Below are 13,894 nucleotides of genomic sequence, written 5' to 3'. Positions count from 1 at the left end.
TGACAACTCAAACTGTTTGAGTAAACCAATTGTAACAAGCCATTTGAGTTGAACTGATCTTTACGAGTACTGTGAACTTACTCCATTTAAGTTGAAGTATTGAGGTATTTTATTAACTCACCTTCAACACTGAGTTCAAAACTCTTTAAATGAGTAGAATTAACTTTCAGTCAATTTTGAGTTAACTACACTGATTTCATTTGATAAAGTTAACTGTTGGGTTTTACAGTGCGTGTTTGCAAACATTGTAGGTCATTTGGAGGGGAAAAGTTACTTAAATTTACTTAACATTATCGACATGACTGATTCGCACAGGATTACGATCACTGACAACCTCTGTAATTATTTCAAATGAATAGAGTTTCTCAGGCAGTGTTTATCATATATGCGAATAGGACTTTTGACAGTCATGTTTTTGGAAATGACTCTTAATCAGGTTAAGATCAAGTTTGCTCTTTACCACAATTTTTAAATATCATTCCCTTTTAAAAAAGGTAGAGTATAATATTACCAAAGTTTTTTTTAATAACTATCAACATTTTGAGGAGAGAAAAAAAAACAAGTCTCTATGAAAGTGTCTTCCCAGATTTGGAACAACACAAATATGATAAAATAATAGGAGCTCAGCTTGTCAGTTTTTCCCCTTATCGCTGCAACATATGATTGCTTTGCTTAGCTTGTTCTTGTTCCATCCTGTTAGCCTTTGCAAAATGAAAGCGTTCTTGTTTCATTGCATGTTCCCAAACCGTCATTTTTAAAAGGCAGTAAGAGGCAAACATCGGCATGTCAGCCAGGCGCAGAAATCCTCATTTCTCCTCACACGGTTCAGTAGCCATCCTGCCGCTTCTTCGCAGAACACACTTGATTTGCTCAATACAATGACAGAGTCTTATCCCAACAATCTACACAGAATGTTTTTTGTCGTTTGCTGATTTCACTATTCAGCAGCTGTCTAGTGAACATAACGGGATGAAAATATTGAATTCATTCATTCAGGGTCATTTGTTTCTTAATTCTGAATGTTTTATCTTTGATATATAGTGTTTTGGAACTAAAGCTTCACTTGGTATGTTAACCTTATCCCAAAAAGTCAGATATCATCCAAATTCAGCCTCCTTGTATTCAAAACAAAGCACAGACTGCTGTAGTTGTTCATGTATTATGCTTTCTGAAAAAAACATGACCATGTGCTTGGATTATATGTGCACATGACCATGTGCTTGGAATAATAATAATAATAATAGTAATAATTTTATTTTATTTTATTTTTTACGGTGCATTTGTTTTGGTGTATAAATGTAGCACATAAACCATAGTTTAAAAATGTACCTTTTGTTAGTAATCAAACCATATTTGATGTACACAAATGTTACCATGAATCACAAAATCAGCTGAAAGAGTAATTTTATAATTGAGATTTGAGCAATATGAAATAAATAAGCCTTCGATTGATATTCATTGTTTGGAATGAAAACTATTTAAAGGTCTGGAATCTGAAGCTATAGCAACTAAATATTGTCTAGATGTTGTCTAGATTGAGTGTTTAGCAATGGATAAGGCCTGTCACAATCAATATATTGACTTATCACACAACGCATGAACACTACCTCAATCATTTTTGGTGATGCAATGTATATCGCCCATACATAAAAACCAATGTTGGCAACATTTTAGCTGATTGCATATCTTGGGGGTGTCAATAAAAACACTGTAGTATTTACTCTAAAGTATTATTGTATTTAGTTTAAAATGTTTCTAGTTTTTGTTACCTTTCACTTATTTGTTATTTGTATAGGATATAGGGTTTCACATTCAGGTTCCAATTCCTAACTATTAAAATGATTATCAAAGATTATTATATTGCCATCCTTTTTAATATTTAATATTTTTATTGCATTTTCCAGATAATATACAAATCTATAAATGTATATGAAAAGTCCTATCAGCAAAGTTGACATCAAATATATACCAACTGCATAAACAAGAAATCTGTAAACTCTTAAATCTAACTAAACTTTTCTACCCTCATATTGTCATTCTTATATTATGAGTGACAAAAAATGACAATAATATTGTTTGACACTAAATTTTGGTACAGTATATCGTAGATCTAAATATAATGACAGGCCTACTAACAAAAAAAAGTGAGTTTTTATACTTGGAGTAGGACATTTCTTCATAAAAGATTATCTTAATATTGTAAAGATTTTTTGGCATAAACTAAAAACCAATATGTTTAACTTACACAATGTATTTTTGGCTATTTCCACAAATATACCCATTCAGAAAGAAAAAAATACTGACAAATATGAATAAATGGCAGCATTTCAATTTTTAACTTTTGATTTGGATCAAATGAAAGGAGACAAGAATGGATGTTGAATAGTTTTAGGACTTTGACGGAATGTTTTGATCCACTTCAAATGTTCACTACTATAGTTCAGTTTGTCAATATTCCCTATTGAAACTTCTTATGATTTTTTTTTTCATCGAATATTTCGATTGTTTTTCATCTATAACTGACCGATTATTGCACAAGTCTTGTACGGTCCAGTTTGCACTGCAAAATGAAGCTGCTTTTTCTACTGATTTCACTATTCAACAGCTGTCTAGTGGGCGTAATGAGGTGAAAATATTGATTTTATTCATTGATTAAGACTTTCAGGGTCATTTGCTTCTTAATTTTGAATGTTCAATCACTGATGTATGATGACTATAACCTCAGTTAGTACGTTGACACCTCATCACACAGCTTAAATGTCATCCAAAATCAGCCTCCTTGTGTTCGAAACAAAGCACACATTTCTGCATTTGTGCATGTAACGTGCTTGCTGCCAGCCATGATCGACTAGCAAAGCCCTGAACGCGCACTCTTACCTACACTTGCACACAAAACACACACTCTAATGCAAGACTGCACGGCCTCCCTCTGCTTTTCTTGCTCGGGGGAAAGGAATTGCCGTGGATATTTATAGTCGGGCTGAAAATGGGTTGTCCTCTCTTTCACCGTCAGGGGTTTCTGTGTGTATTATATTCAGTCGGCACAGTTCTTTAGCCCTCCCGAAAGCTCCTTCATCAGAAGAGATGTCTTGGCATATTAAATGCAAAGTCTCACTCTTAGAAGTGGGTGGTCGATATGGTTTTATTTTGTACCAAATATCAGACCACGTGGGTGAAGATGCTGTGGTTTTAAGCGAGTTATTTGCAGCACAGATAAATGCTCGCTGGAATCAGAGCGTGAGGATTTAAAATCGCTGAGATTTGTGCTTTTTAAGTCAATATGCTTTTATTCGCTGTGAGAGTTGGTCCTAGGGGTTAACGGTCCAGTCTCTCCTACTAGCTATGCCTCATCCTAGCTTTGTTGTTAGTAGGCTTTTTCTAGATTTCTGCTATTGTTTGCATTTCAGTCAAGCTTCAAGCACTGGAGGCTGGAACGAGCCTATCTCCAAAATTTCAGTAGCTGTTGAAAAACCGCGGTTGTCATTTAATCTGCCTCTTGTTTTGTGCAACATGAAAGGAGATATTTTGATAAATTTACTGGTGGGTTTTTTCCCCAATGCACTTGAAGTGAATGGGATGTGTTTCCTGAGTAGGGGTGTGATAACTGCTTGTAAAGTGTTACGTCACGCAAAGCAGCTTCCGGGTTCAATCGCTCTATCAAATTATATGGGGAGATTCAACAAATGACTATATTAAACATTTACAAAGCGGTGTAATGCTTTCAAATCACTATCCCAATATGTGTATATATCCATGCCTAATATTTTGAGGGCCAGAAAGTGATACATTTTTTTATAAATTGTTAAAATATTGGTGTCTGTGTACAGCAAGTCCAGGAACTGATGTGTACACTATGATTTTAAATAAAATTCACTTTAATGTATGATCGGACTAAAAAGTGGTCGTAAACAAATTTTTCTTAGTTTAAACGAGTAGTGGCTTGGACTTGGAAAGAGTATTCTATGTGTCACGACTTCACAAGCATCGTAACACTTAAACACCAATTAGAAATGCCTTAAATGATAAATAATGCTATGTCATTCTTAAGACCATGTGTTTTAATTTTAAACTTAGAAATTGAATTTAACTTTTGTTAATATAAATCTTGTATATTATAATAAATGTATATTAACCAATCTTTTGCAAATATTATGAATATTATGTTTGCGAAATTACAGCTGGCGTCTTGTGTTCCTTGACTTTTATTGTTTGGTTGCTACATCACTGTCACATGTTTTTTGTGAAGAGTAGTGCCTTTTTTGAACGGTTTCAACGGTTGAACGGTTTGTGTTTTGCTGCCAATTGCTACAAACCATTTGAGTTAAACTGATCTTTACAAGTATTGTGAACTTACTCCATTTAAGTTGAAGTAATGAGGTATTTAATTACCAGAGTTCAAAACTCTTTTCAAAAGATTAGAATTAACTTCCAGTCAATTTTGAGTTAACTACCCTCATTTCATTTGATAAAGTTGACTTGAGTTTTACAGTGTACAGCACTGTTCAGTCTTGTGACCGTTTTTAAATGTGCTTTATAAATAAATGAACTTGAACTTCTAACAGTTGAAAGTAAATGTGTACTGTACTGAACCCTACCGCTGAGTAGAAACTAGCCATTAGAATGAATTGCTCTGAATGGGGCATTGTGTGTTAACTCATACTGTCATGGCCTCAGCTGCCATATGGAAGGCTGGAATATTGAGCACACTGAGAATCAGCGTATTTTTTGGCGTTTCTCCTGAAAAATAACAACCTTTTTTGCTTTCTTATGAAAAATGTAAATGAGCTTCTATTCTGAGAATATCAGTGTGTGTGGCAGTGAGAGCGTCTCGTATAGCTTGTGTATTCACATGCTTGGCACACTAAGACATCCAGACAATGAAACATGTCATCCACCAATCCTGACACATTAGCATGGGAGAGGAAGGATATTAGGTTTTAAGAGAATGGTAAAATTGGAAAGAGATGGTGAAGGGGAAGGCAGGAAGCTCATTTTGGAAGGAAGTCATATGAGACTTGGAGGAAGTGATTAAATGTTGTACCTGTTTGGGACGGAAGGCTATTTCTCATTTGTTATGCGATATTGACTTTTCTCTGTCTCTTTCTTTTGTCTTTTGGCTCCACAGGAGAAGAACAAGGACAAGGACAAGCGTTTCCGTCCACTCTATGACATTCCTTACATGTTTGAGGCACGCGAATTCTTGAGGAAGAAGCTCATTGGCAAGAAGGTGAGAGATTCTGCAAATATTATGCATTTATAATCATTTATGTAGAAACATGTTCTTGTTTTTCTGTCTGTTGCATATGTATGCGGTGTTGTTTTCCTTCTGTTAGTTTCAGTGTTCTGTTTGGAGATACTGTGCACATTGACCACACAGACCTTGAGTCTTTTTTTTTTTTCTTCTTTTTTTTGAAGGAAATACAAAGAATAAGCAAAGCGCTGTGCTTTGGCTTGAGAAATGTTGATGTTTACATAAATATGTTCACCATGGTTGTTGAAGTCATGAAATATAACTGCGTAGAATCATAGGTCCCCACTAATGTCAAGAGCAAATCTACGCCCCTGGTTAAGTTAGTTGAGTATCATCCAAGTAATATTTAATTTTATCCCCCCTCTGTCTCTAATGTTATTACAAACTAGAACCAATTAATATCATGTTATGATCACATGTTTCTTCTCTCTAACTTCAAATCTTTTTACTATTCAGAAAGTTTATTTGTATATGATATAAATTTAAAAAAAAATCTGGGATCATAGTGTCAATTTCTTATAAACAATATTTATTTTATACCCAAATTATTTTATCCTTGTTTTTTTTCTTCTTCTATTAATTGCTTTAGGGCTGCACAATCAATCGTTTCAGCATCGATATCACTATGTGCACATGCGCAATAGTCACATCACAGGAAGTGCAATGCTGAGTTATATGTTGGGATTATAGTTGAGCAGGAGCCACTGATCAGAGCACACACAATTTTTGGAGTCACCGAAAAGTTTAACCATAATGGGTCATGTTTCAGGAAAGGATGAGGACTCAAATGCAGAACTAAAATGGGTGTTTATTAATCATTCAAATAAAGCAAAAAGTGACAAAAAAACACCTCAAGTGGGAAAACATTAACAAATAAACAAATTCGACTGGGAAGGCTTGTGGGAATCAGGGCTGGACAGGACAAGACTCGATTAAACTGGATGATGACATATGATGAACTGGCACAGGACATCAGACAAGAGGGAGGTTTAAGCAGAAAGAATTAACAAACAAACAAACAGGTGAACTGAATAAACTTATGGGTTAACAAGGAGGGTCAGACTAGACGATAGACAGGAGAGCACATGACACAAGGAGACAATACAAGCCATGTGTTCAAGAGAAAACAGGACTAGAACTTGCAGCCAATGAGAGAACTCGTTAAATGTGTGTAAACCTGAATCACATGCAAAACACCACAGTGACTCGAGACTGAACGTAAGACACGAGCACATGATTAATAAAAGCACTTACCGTGCACTTTCACATGCAATGTGCATGTTTCATCTCAGCGCCAACCAAAATCAACTAGACTGAGACGCTGAGAATGAAACAGCATGCTGCAAACAAATCAAACACGAACACCACGACGAGAGCACGCAGCCCAAACCTCACACAAGCGCATGAAGCGGGAGCATGCATGGTCTGAGCCCAGCCAAGACAGCACTCATACATTGACAAAGACCAACAATGATGGAAAATATGAGTGCTCGACCCAAGAAAACTCAAGCCGAGCATAACATACAAGACATGACAGGACTAGTGTTTGGACCAAAACAAGAATTAACAACACCGGAGTGGCAGAATCCTGATACAATGGAGTCAAAGTTCATCATTTAAAGATGTTTTAAGGCCTGTTACTGTTAGCAGAGACCTTGAATTATTCGGGCACACAAAATTGTACTGTTTGTAACTAATAAAGATGTATTTATTGAATTATTTATACATTATAAGACTATACAGTGTTTGATTTGTATAAGTAACTACATCTAGCTGTACAGTCAGTGTACATTTGATGATTCTGTTCCTGAGTAATGTGAAATAAAATATTTCACTTCTAGCTTCCCAATAATCTTCCAGAACAATCCTAAATTAGTCTAAATTAATTAATTTTGTTCCTAAAAGAGCTATTGAAGCTATCTGGTGAAATTGTATTCGTATCAATTGTGTATATATGTCGTAGCAAAACAAAATATCGCAATGTCCAATTTTTCTAACATTGTGCAGCCCTAAATTGCATCAAACATTGCTTTGGGATATACATTACATTTTCAAGTGATAAAACCGTGACTTTATATGTTTAGGGAAAATATATAGTACATAATTTTATTCATAGATTTTAAATGAACTGAACTGCAGTATTTTTATAGATTGACAAAGTTATATTAATGTGCTCTGAATAACTCCTGAATTGCTCACAGAGAGAGCAGGAATATGTTTGGAGAAAGAATGTGGGTTGATTTAAAACATTTTTTAGAAGTTCATGTAAAATATGAAGTGTTTCCATCACTTGTCACTTCCATCTGATGTTGTTGCAGTTTTAATTGGGGCAGCAGGGTATAAACCAGTGTGAAATGTTATGAAAATGGTCATATTGGGACTCGTTAAAGTATAATGGGCACTTTTTTTTTGTATAGCTGCACTTTTATTGTCTGTTCAAGCCTTTTCTCACCAAAACAATTCAGTGTTTATGTGCAGAATAATGAAATGCCAGCCTGCAAGGCCCATTTGATTTAACACCAAAGAAATATGACAGCACTTTTCCTCACACACAGACATTTTCTCATAAAGATCACCAGACGTGTGGATTACCAACGCAGCTTTATATTATCCTTGTATGAACGTAAGCCGGCTCTTGGAAACCCAATATTTTATTGCATCTTCATTTTCCAGAAGTCTGGTTCACTGACCTGGAATCATCTGAATATTTTGACACTAGAGATTGGAAATGGAAAGATGCGATTTTTGCATTTCCTCTCAATGCACTCAGCGGTAGTCAACAGATAACTGGATTTATACAACGCTCCGCGTGATAAGATGTCTGTTTGCATATTAATGCAAACAGTGTGGGAATGTTTGAATTCATTCCGAAGTTATCCAGTTCAAGAAGATTGGAGTGCGGCAATCAGCTTGAGGATCCAATTTTAGCTCATTAAGTGTCACAGAAGTGCTTGGAACTTAAATTAGTAGTGTATGGAATTAATCATCTTCAATCTTCAGAGTCAAAAGTGGCATCTTAATATTCCTCTAACTGTTCTGGGGTTTTGGAAGAAACTGTACAAACCAGATATTCAATAATGTGATGGAACAAATGTGGATGTTTCATCAGTGTTTGTTGAAATGCATATTGATTGTGAATACTGCACCACTGCGATGAATTTTGATTGCACTTTTGAGTGAAATGCACGCAGCCATTAATAGGCGGTTGTTGCTTTCCTTTAGTTGTTGCTAGGACACGATGTGGTGTGAAGTTGAGGCCTTGCACCAAGGCATATTTTAGCATATCCCCTGCTACCCTGGCAACAACTGTTAACAATTTAAGTTCCAAACTGTTTACAGGAGAATCTGATCAAATCTGCAGTAAGAATGTTTTAATAATATGAAACGGCCATCATTACTGACTGATTGCTTTGTTGCTGAAAAAGTACAAATCTAATGGCTCATATCTGCCAGATCAGGGCAGAAGGCATGATTTTATGCCCGGAGCCTTCTTTTGGCATTTAAAATGCCATTCGTTCTCTACAAGCATCATCCAAGCTGTTCACAAGGGGCAAGTAGTACCTGGATTTTGTTTCCAGACTTTACTTTAGGAGCTTTTGGCTGATTCCGATTCATCCGTCTTCTGCCACTCCAACATGGCGTTAAAAGAGGTCTTGGAAGGGGTCGTAGGTAAATTCTTCTATATCAGTGAGTGCGTGTGATCAATATCGGAGTTCAACGACACAATCAGTAAGAGAAGATGAAAGGAAACGAGGTAGAGATGCTCCTCCAAACCCCAGCGAGTTGTTGCTCTGGAACGGGAGAGATCTTTAGTGTGGCGTCTATTTCAGGTTGTATTCTCCTTTTATAAGGATTGAGAGAATGAGTGGAATGAAATAGAAGCTCAGCTACTTGTCACACTGCTGACGTTTTAATAAAACTCCCAATAAAACACTCCCATTGAAACAAATTGAAAAAAAATACTGTGGTAGATACATGGCTTTAGCAGGGAAACATTAAGCTGATTCTAATGGATTTGTCGAGGTTGTGTCCATCTTTTGTCACTCTAATGTGGGTGGTGTCCTTGAAGAGGTCGAAGGTCAACTATTTTATGTTTCTGCAAGTGGATGAACCAGACCATATGGTTAACCACAACATAGCCTAAAATATGAACAGAGAAGTAAGGACTTCTTCACCAGGCAACCTTTCCCCCCCCCCACAGTTCTTAGAACTATTAGCAAAAAATACCTTACTTTTGTTATGTGTACACCACAGGTACAGAGAACAAGTAGATTTCTATAGGACCAGCAATTGGAAGAATAAATTCTGCTTCTTAGCAGGGTCTAATCCAGCACAATAGGAAATGGTAGTGACTTAGGTGCTGTTTGCACTAATGTGATTTTCGCTTCGTTTGCTAGACTACTGCCTGGCATCAATGAAAACAGTGTTTTGAAAATGCCAAAGAACTCTTTTAATTGGAAACAATAGTGTCCTGTTTCAGTTTAGATGGTCTGAAAAGCAAACTTTAAAAAAGGAGGCATGGCTATGCACAGTTGCTTTCTGACAAGTCCATTATGATGAGCCATTTTAATTGAAAAGAGTTTGAAAGCTTGTTGTCTCCACACATAGACACCGTCTCGGCACAAACTAGCACATGCTTGCTTTGCCTCTAAGGAATTTAATTGTTTGTACATCCAAAAATATAAATTATTAATTCCCTAACCTCATGTCCTTCCAAACATCATAATCGTATTAAACAAAAATAATGACTTCATTCAAAAGATTCTTCTCCTCAGTGTCAGTATATTGTGCACCTGAAAAGAATTGTGCATATCATTCTTGGTCTTCTGTTGATTTATTACCTAGGATGCACCTTTTGTTTTGTTTCAAACAGAGTAAGCCTATGCAGCTCATATTTGGTCTATACAAACGGTGCACAATATACTGACACTGAGGAGAAGAAACTGTTGAATAAAGTTATTGTTTTTGTAGATTGAAAATTTACTGACTGAACCACCAAAGGCAATATGATATGTTTTGAGGATATTTTAGTGCCTTTCTAGACTTCAAATGAATTGTTTTAAGTGCGCACAAGTATTTTTGTAGATATATATTTTGTAAATATATCTATTTTGTAGATATATATTTTGTAAATATTCCAATTGAACCCCAATTAATATGGGGTGTTTTGAGGATGTACAGTGCATCCGCAAAGTATTAATAGCGCTTCACTTTTTCCTAATTTTTTTTTGTTCCAGCCTTATTCCAAAATGGATTCAATTAATTTATTTTCTCAAAATTCTACACACAATACCCGATAATGACAATGTTCAATTTCAATTCAATTCACCTTTATTTGTATAGCGCTTTTACAATGTAGATAGTGTCAAAGCAGCTTCGCATAAAAGACAATGTCTTTTGTGAAACAATGTAAAAGATAAGCTGTTTATATAAGGTCCCAGGGTTGACAGTAAATGTCAAAGCACAAACCAAGCATGAAGACAAAGGAATTATCTGTAGACCTCTGAGACAGGAGGCACAAGGCTGGGGAAGGTTACAAAAAAATTCTGCTGCTCTGAAAGTTCTAATGAGCACAGTGGTCTCTATCATCTGTAAGTGGACCAGGACTTTTCCTAGAGCTGGCCGGCCATCTAAGCTGAGTGATCGGGGGAGAAAGGCCTTAGTCAGGGAGGTGATCAATAACCTGATGGTCACTCTGAGCTCCAGCGTTTTTCTGTGGGGAGAGAGGAGAACCTTACAGAAGGACAACCATCTGTGCAGAAATCCACCAATCAGGCCTTTATGGTAGAGTGGCTAGACGGAAGCTACTCCCCGCCTGGAATTTGCCAAAAGGCATCTGAAGGACTCTTAATCCAATAGAAAAAAAAATTTGATTTTCTGGTCCAATGAGACTTAAATTTAAATCTTTGGAGTGAATGCCAGGCATTACGTTTAGAGAAAACCAGGCACTGCTCTTCACCAGGCTAAGACCATCATAATATTTATAATATTTGAACGTATTGAGAACTTTGACTATGGAAGATAAAGGAGCTCTCCGATTTCATTTAAAGTATCTGATTGGTATTTCCGAAGATGGACCAAGGTCTCAGGTTTGGAACAACAGGAGGGATGAGTAATTAATAACAATTTTTTTTTTCTTTTTGGGTGAACCTAACCCTTTAATTGTCTTTATAAGCAGATTTAAATGGTCTGGATTCCTTAAAGCAAGGACAACAAAAAATAGCATATATAAACCATACACAAAGCAGTGCTTGCAACCTTTTACATCACTACCTTTTTTACATGCATTCTTTATGGAAGCATTTGCACATTGGGATGCTTGGGTAAGGTGAGATGACGTTAGAACAGACTTCTGCTCCTACCATCTTGTCAACTTTGATTGCTTTCGACTTGTTTCCATTATACTTGATTCTTCTTTTGCTAAACCGACCAACAAATCAGACTGATCTCTCTCACTGAAAAAGACAGTCAATGGCTTGATTGTTGATCGCAGTCTTGTCGCATCTCAACTATGAGGTCCTTCAAGAGGTTGAAGGTCAACTCTTATGCATCTGCGAGTGTACGATCAATATCACAGTTCAACGATGTAATCACTGAGAGAAGATGAAAGGTAATGAAGCAGAGAAGCTGCTCGGCGAGTCGGCGCTCTGAAACGGCAAAACTCTGCAGCATGGCGTCCATTTCAGATCTTGTTCTCTTCTTTTGAACATGGGAGAGAATGTATGCCATTCACCAGCACTGGGTAATGGAGGAAAATCTGCGGAGAAGTGCGTTTTCTCCTCGGTATTGAAACAGAACTTCCCGGTGACATAATCCAAAGCTAGATTTGGCTAACTTTCTAAGTAGCGCCTCTGTAGAGGGTCTCTGCCTCAGCGAAAAAGTCAAATGAAAATGTTGCATTAATCCACTTATCAGGAAAGAGCACGTTTGGATAATCCTGCCCGCTCAAAGTGCCTCCTGTTATGTGGGTGTGAGCATTTGTGTGTGTGTGAGGTGTGAACAAGAAGCAGTGACTGAGTGGAATGTCAGTGTCAAGCATTTGATGTCTGTGTTTATGCGGGTATATTCAATAAGTGTTGTTTTGTTTATTAGTTTTTTGATTTGTATCAGAGAGCGAACGTGCTGAGTTTACACGTTGATCTTCTGCATGCAGATGCAGTCGCGGCAGAGCCGTGCAGACTTCATTCATATTTTCTTCCCACTTCTGCTTCTGGTTTAGAGGGAATTACAGTGGCGTATGAGACTAGCAGCTCACTTTTAATCCATGAAATATGTATTACAGAGTTTCCTGACTACACCTTCCGTCACCGCATTAGACTCCACTCACAGGGACTTAAGCTTGCAGAGAGCAGGTTTGGCTGTGCGCGTCTCAGAGATACACATGTACGCTTAGGATGCTTTCACACTGGTGCATTTAGAGTGGACTGGTGTCTGTGTGTGTGATCTAAGTTGGGTTGGTGTAAAAGCTTCCCTTTTTTTTTTTGGGTGTTCATGAGTTCACATAAGGCTGTTCATTCTGCTGTGGCGACCCCTGATAAATCAGGAGCAAAGCCGGAGGAAAGTCAGCCTAATTTATTTAATCCTTTCTCCTCAACCAGTTTGTAAATGAATGTCTTGTTTAGTTTTTTATGTTGTTATGATATGTTTCTCAATGTCTTATCTCGTATTCCTTCTAATGCTCACTGACCAGGCGGGAACCTTGGGCTCTTCTATTGCATGCTAAACCTGCTTATAGTCGAGCATTATCTAAGTGTGAACGCTTGAAACTATATATATATAACAAACTATTGTGTTCATTACAGTACTTACTATAAATTACTAAAGTATTTTTTTGAGCACAGCATCGGAATTGAACTAATTGGTTTGCAATGTCACTGACCAGAGGGAAAGGTGTCAGTAATGCACCTAAAAGTTTGTTATCAACCAGGAAGAAAAACAGAAAGAAGAAGAAATCGTCATTCTCGCCATCATATGGATATACTTTCATCGGCTAGACACCGGTTTCACAGCTCCATGAATGTCGGTGCTGTTATTTATTGATCTGCAATCGGTAAAAGTAGCTTATGTGAACGCTACTCTACTACTTGACTAGAAAATAGCTTCACTACTGAAAAGCTATTTGATTTAGAAAGTAGAGACTCTACCACCACGCTACTGAGAAATGTAGTTAAGCTAGTGTGCTATAATATATATATTATTATATATATTTTTTATTGTGGTTACTGATGTTGTTAATGCACATGGTAATGGTGATCATAACAATCATAAATAATTGAGAATTGTTTTATCCGTGGTATTGCAGTTGAATGAAGCTAGTTTTTTTATCATTTTAAAAGCATATAAATTAATTATTGATTGTTTTTATTTTAGTACTTAAGACATTTTAATCATACCTAGTGGTTAAAATAAGGCTGTTTAAATATATTTTTCTTAATCAGTTAATGTTTATTTTAAGTCACTAGTTTAATACTTGTCATTTGACTAATAATATCCCTGATTTGTTTATTAATATGACTTGGTTGCTTTTATTTTTTTTGAAGCAGACTAAAAGGCATTTATTCGGTAATTCGGTGACAGTGGATTCTGAATGTCATTTAACCATTTAAGCTGTTATCAATATTTGTTATTGCGATTTTACTGCAT

The 13,894-nt window shown here is 36.5% G+C and overlaps 1 protein-coding gene across 5 annotated transcripts in view; it reads left to right on the top strand.

Moving 5' to 3' along the window:
• Nucleotides 1-13,894, top strand: part of snd1 (staphylococcal nuclease and tudor domain containing 1) — a 297,588-nt gene that overhangs the window by 58,734 nt on the left and 224,960 nt on the right. For 4 of the 5 annotated variants that reach the window (XR_015481791.1, XR_015481792.1, NM_182865.3 and 1 more), the window contains exon 11: nt 5,126-5,227. Coding sequence is in view for 2 of the 5 variants with exons in the window: in NM_182865.3 (NP_878285.3) it covers nt 5,126-5,227 (102 nt within the window). In the remaining 3 variants the exon portion in view is untranslated. Of the gene's footprint in view, nt 1-5,125; nt 5,279-13,894 lie in introns of all 5 variants that reach the window. The other variant, XM_087246093.1, reaches the window with a different exon arrangement.

The sequence above is a fragment of the Danio rerio genome, chromosome 4 (assembly GCF_052040795.2).
Source record: "Danio rerio strain M-AB ecotype USA chromosome 4, GRCz13ab, whole genome shotgun sequence".
Lineage (NCBI taxonomy): Eukaryota > Metazoa > Chordata > Actinopteri > Cypriniformes > Danionidae > Danio > Danio rerio.
The sequence above is the reverse complement of the archived record's forward strand: the minus strand, read 5'-3'. Positions and strand labels throughout refer to the sequence as shown.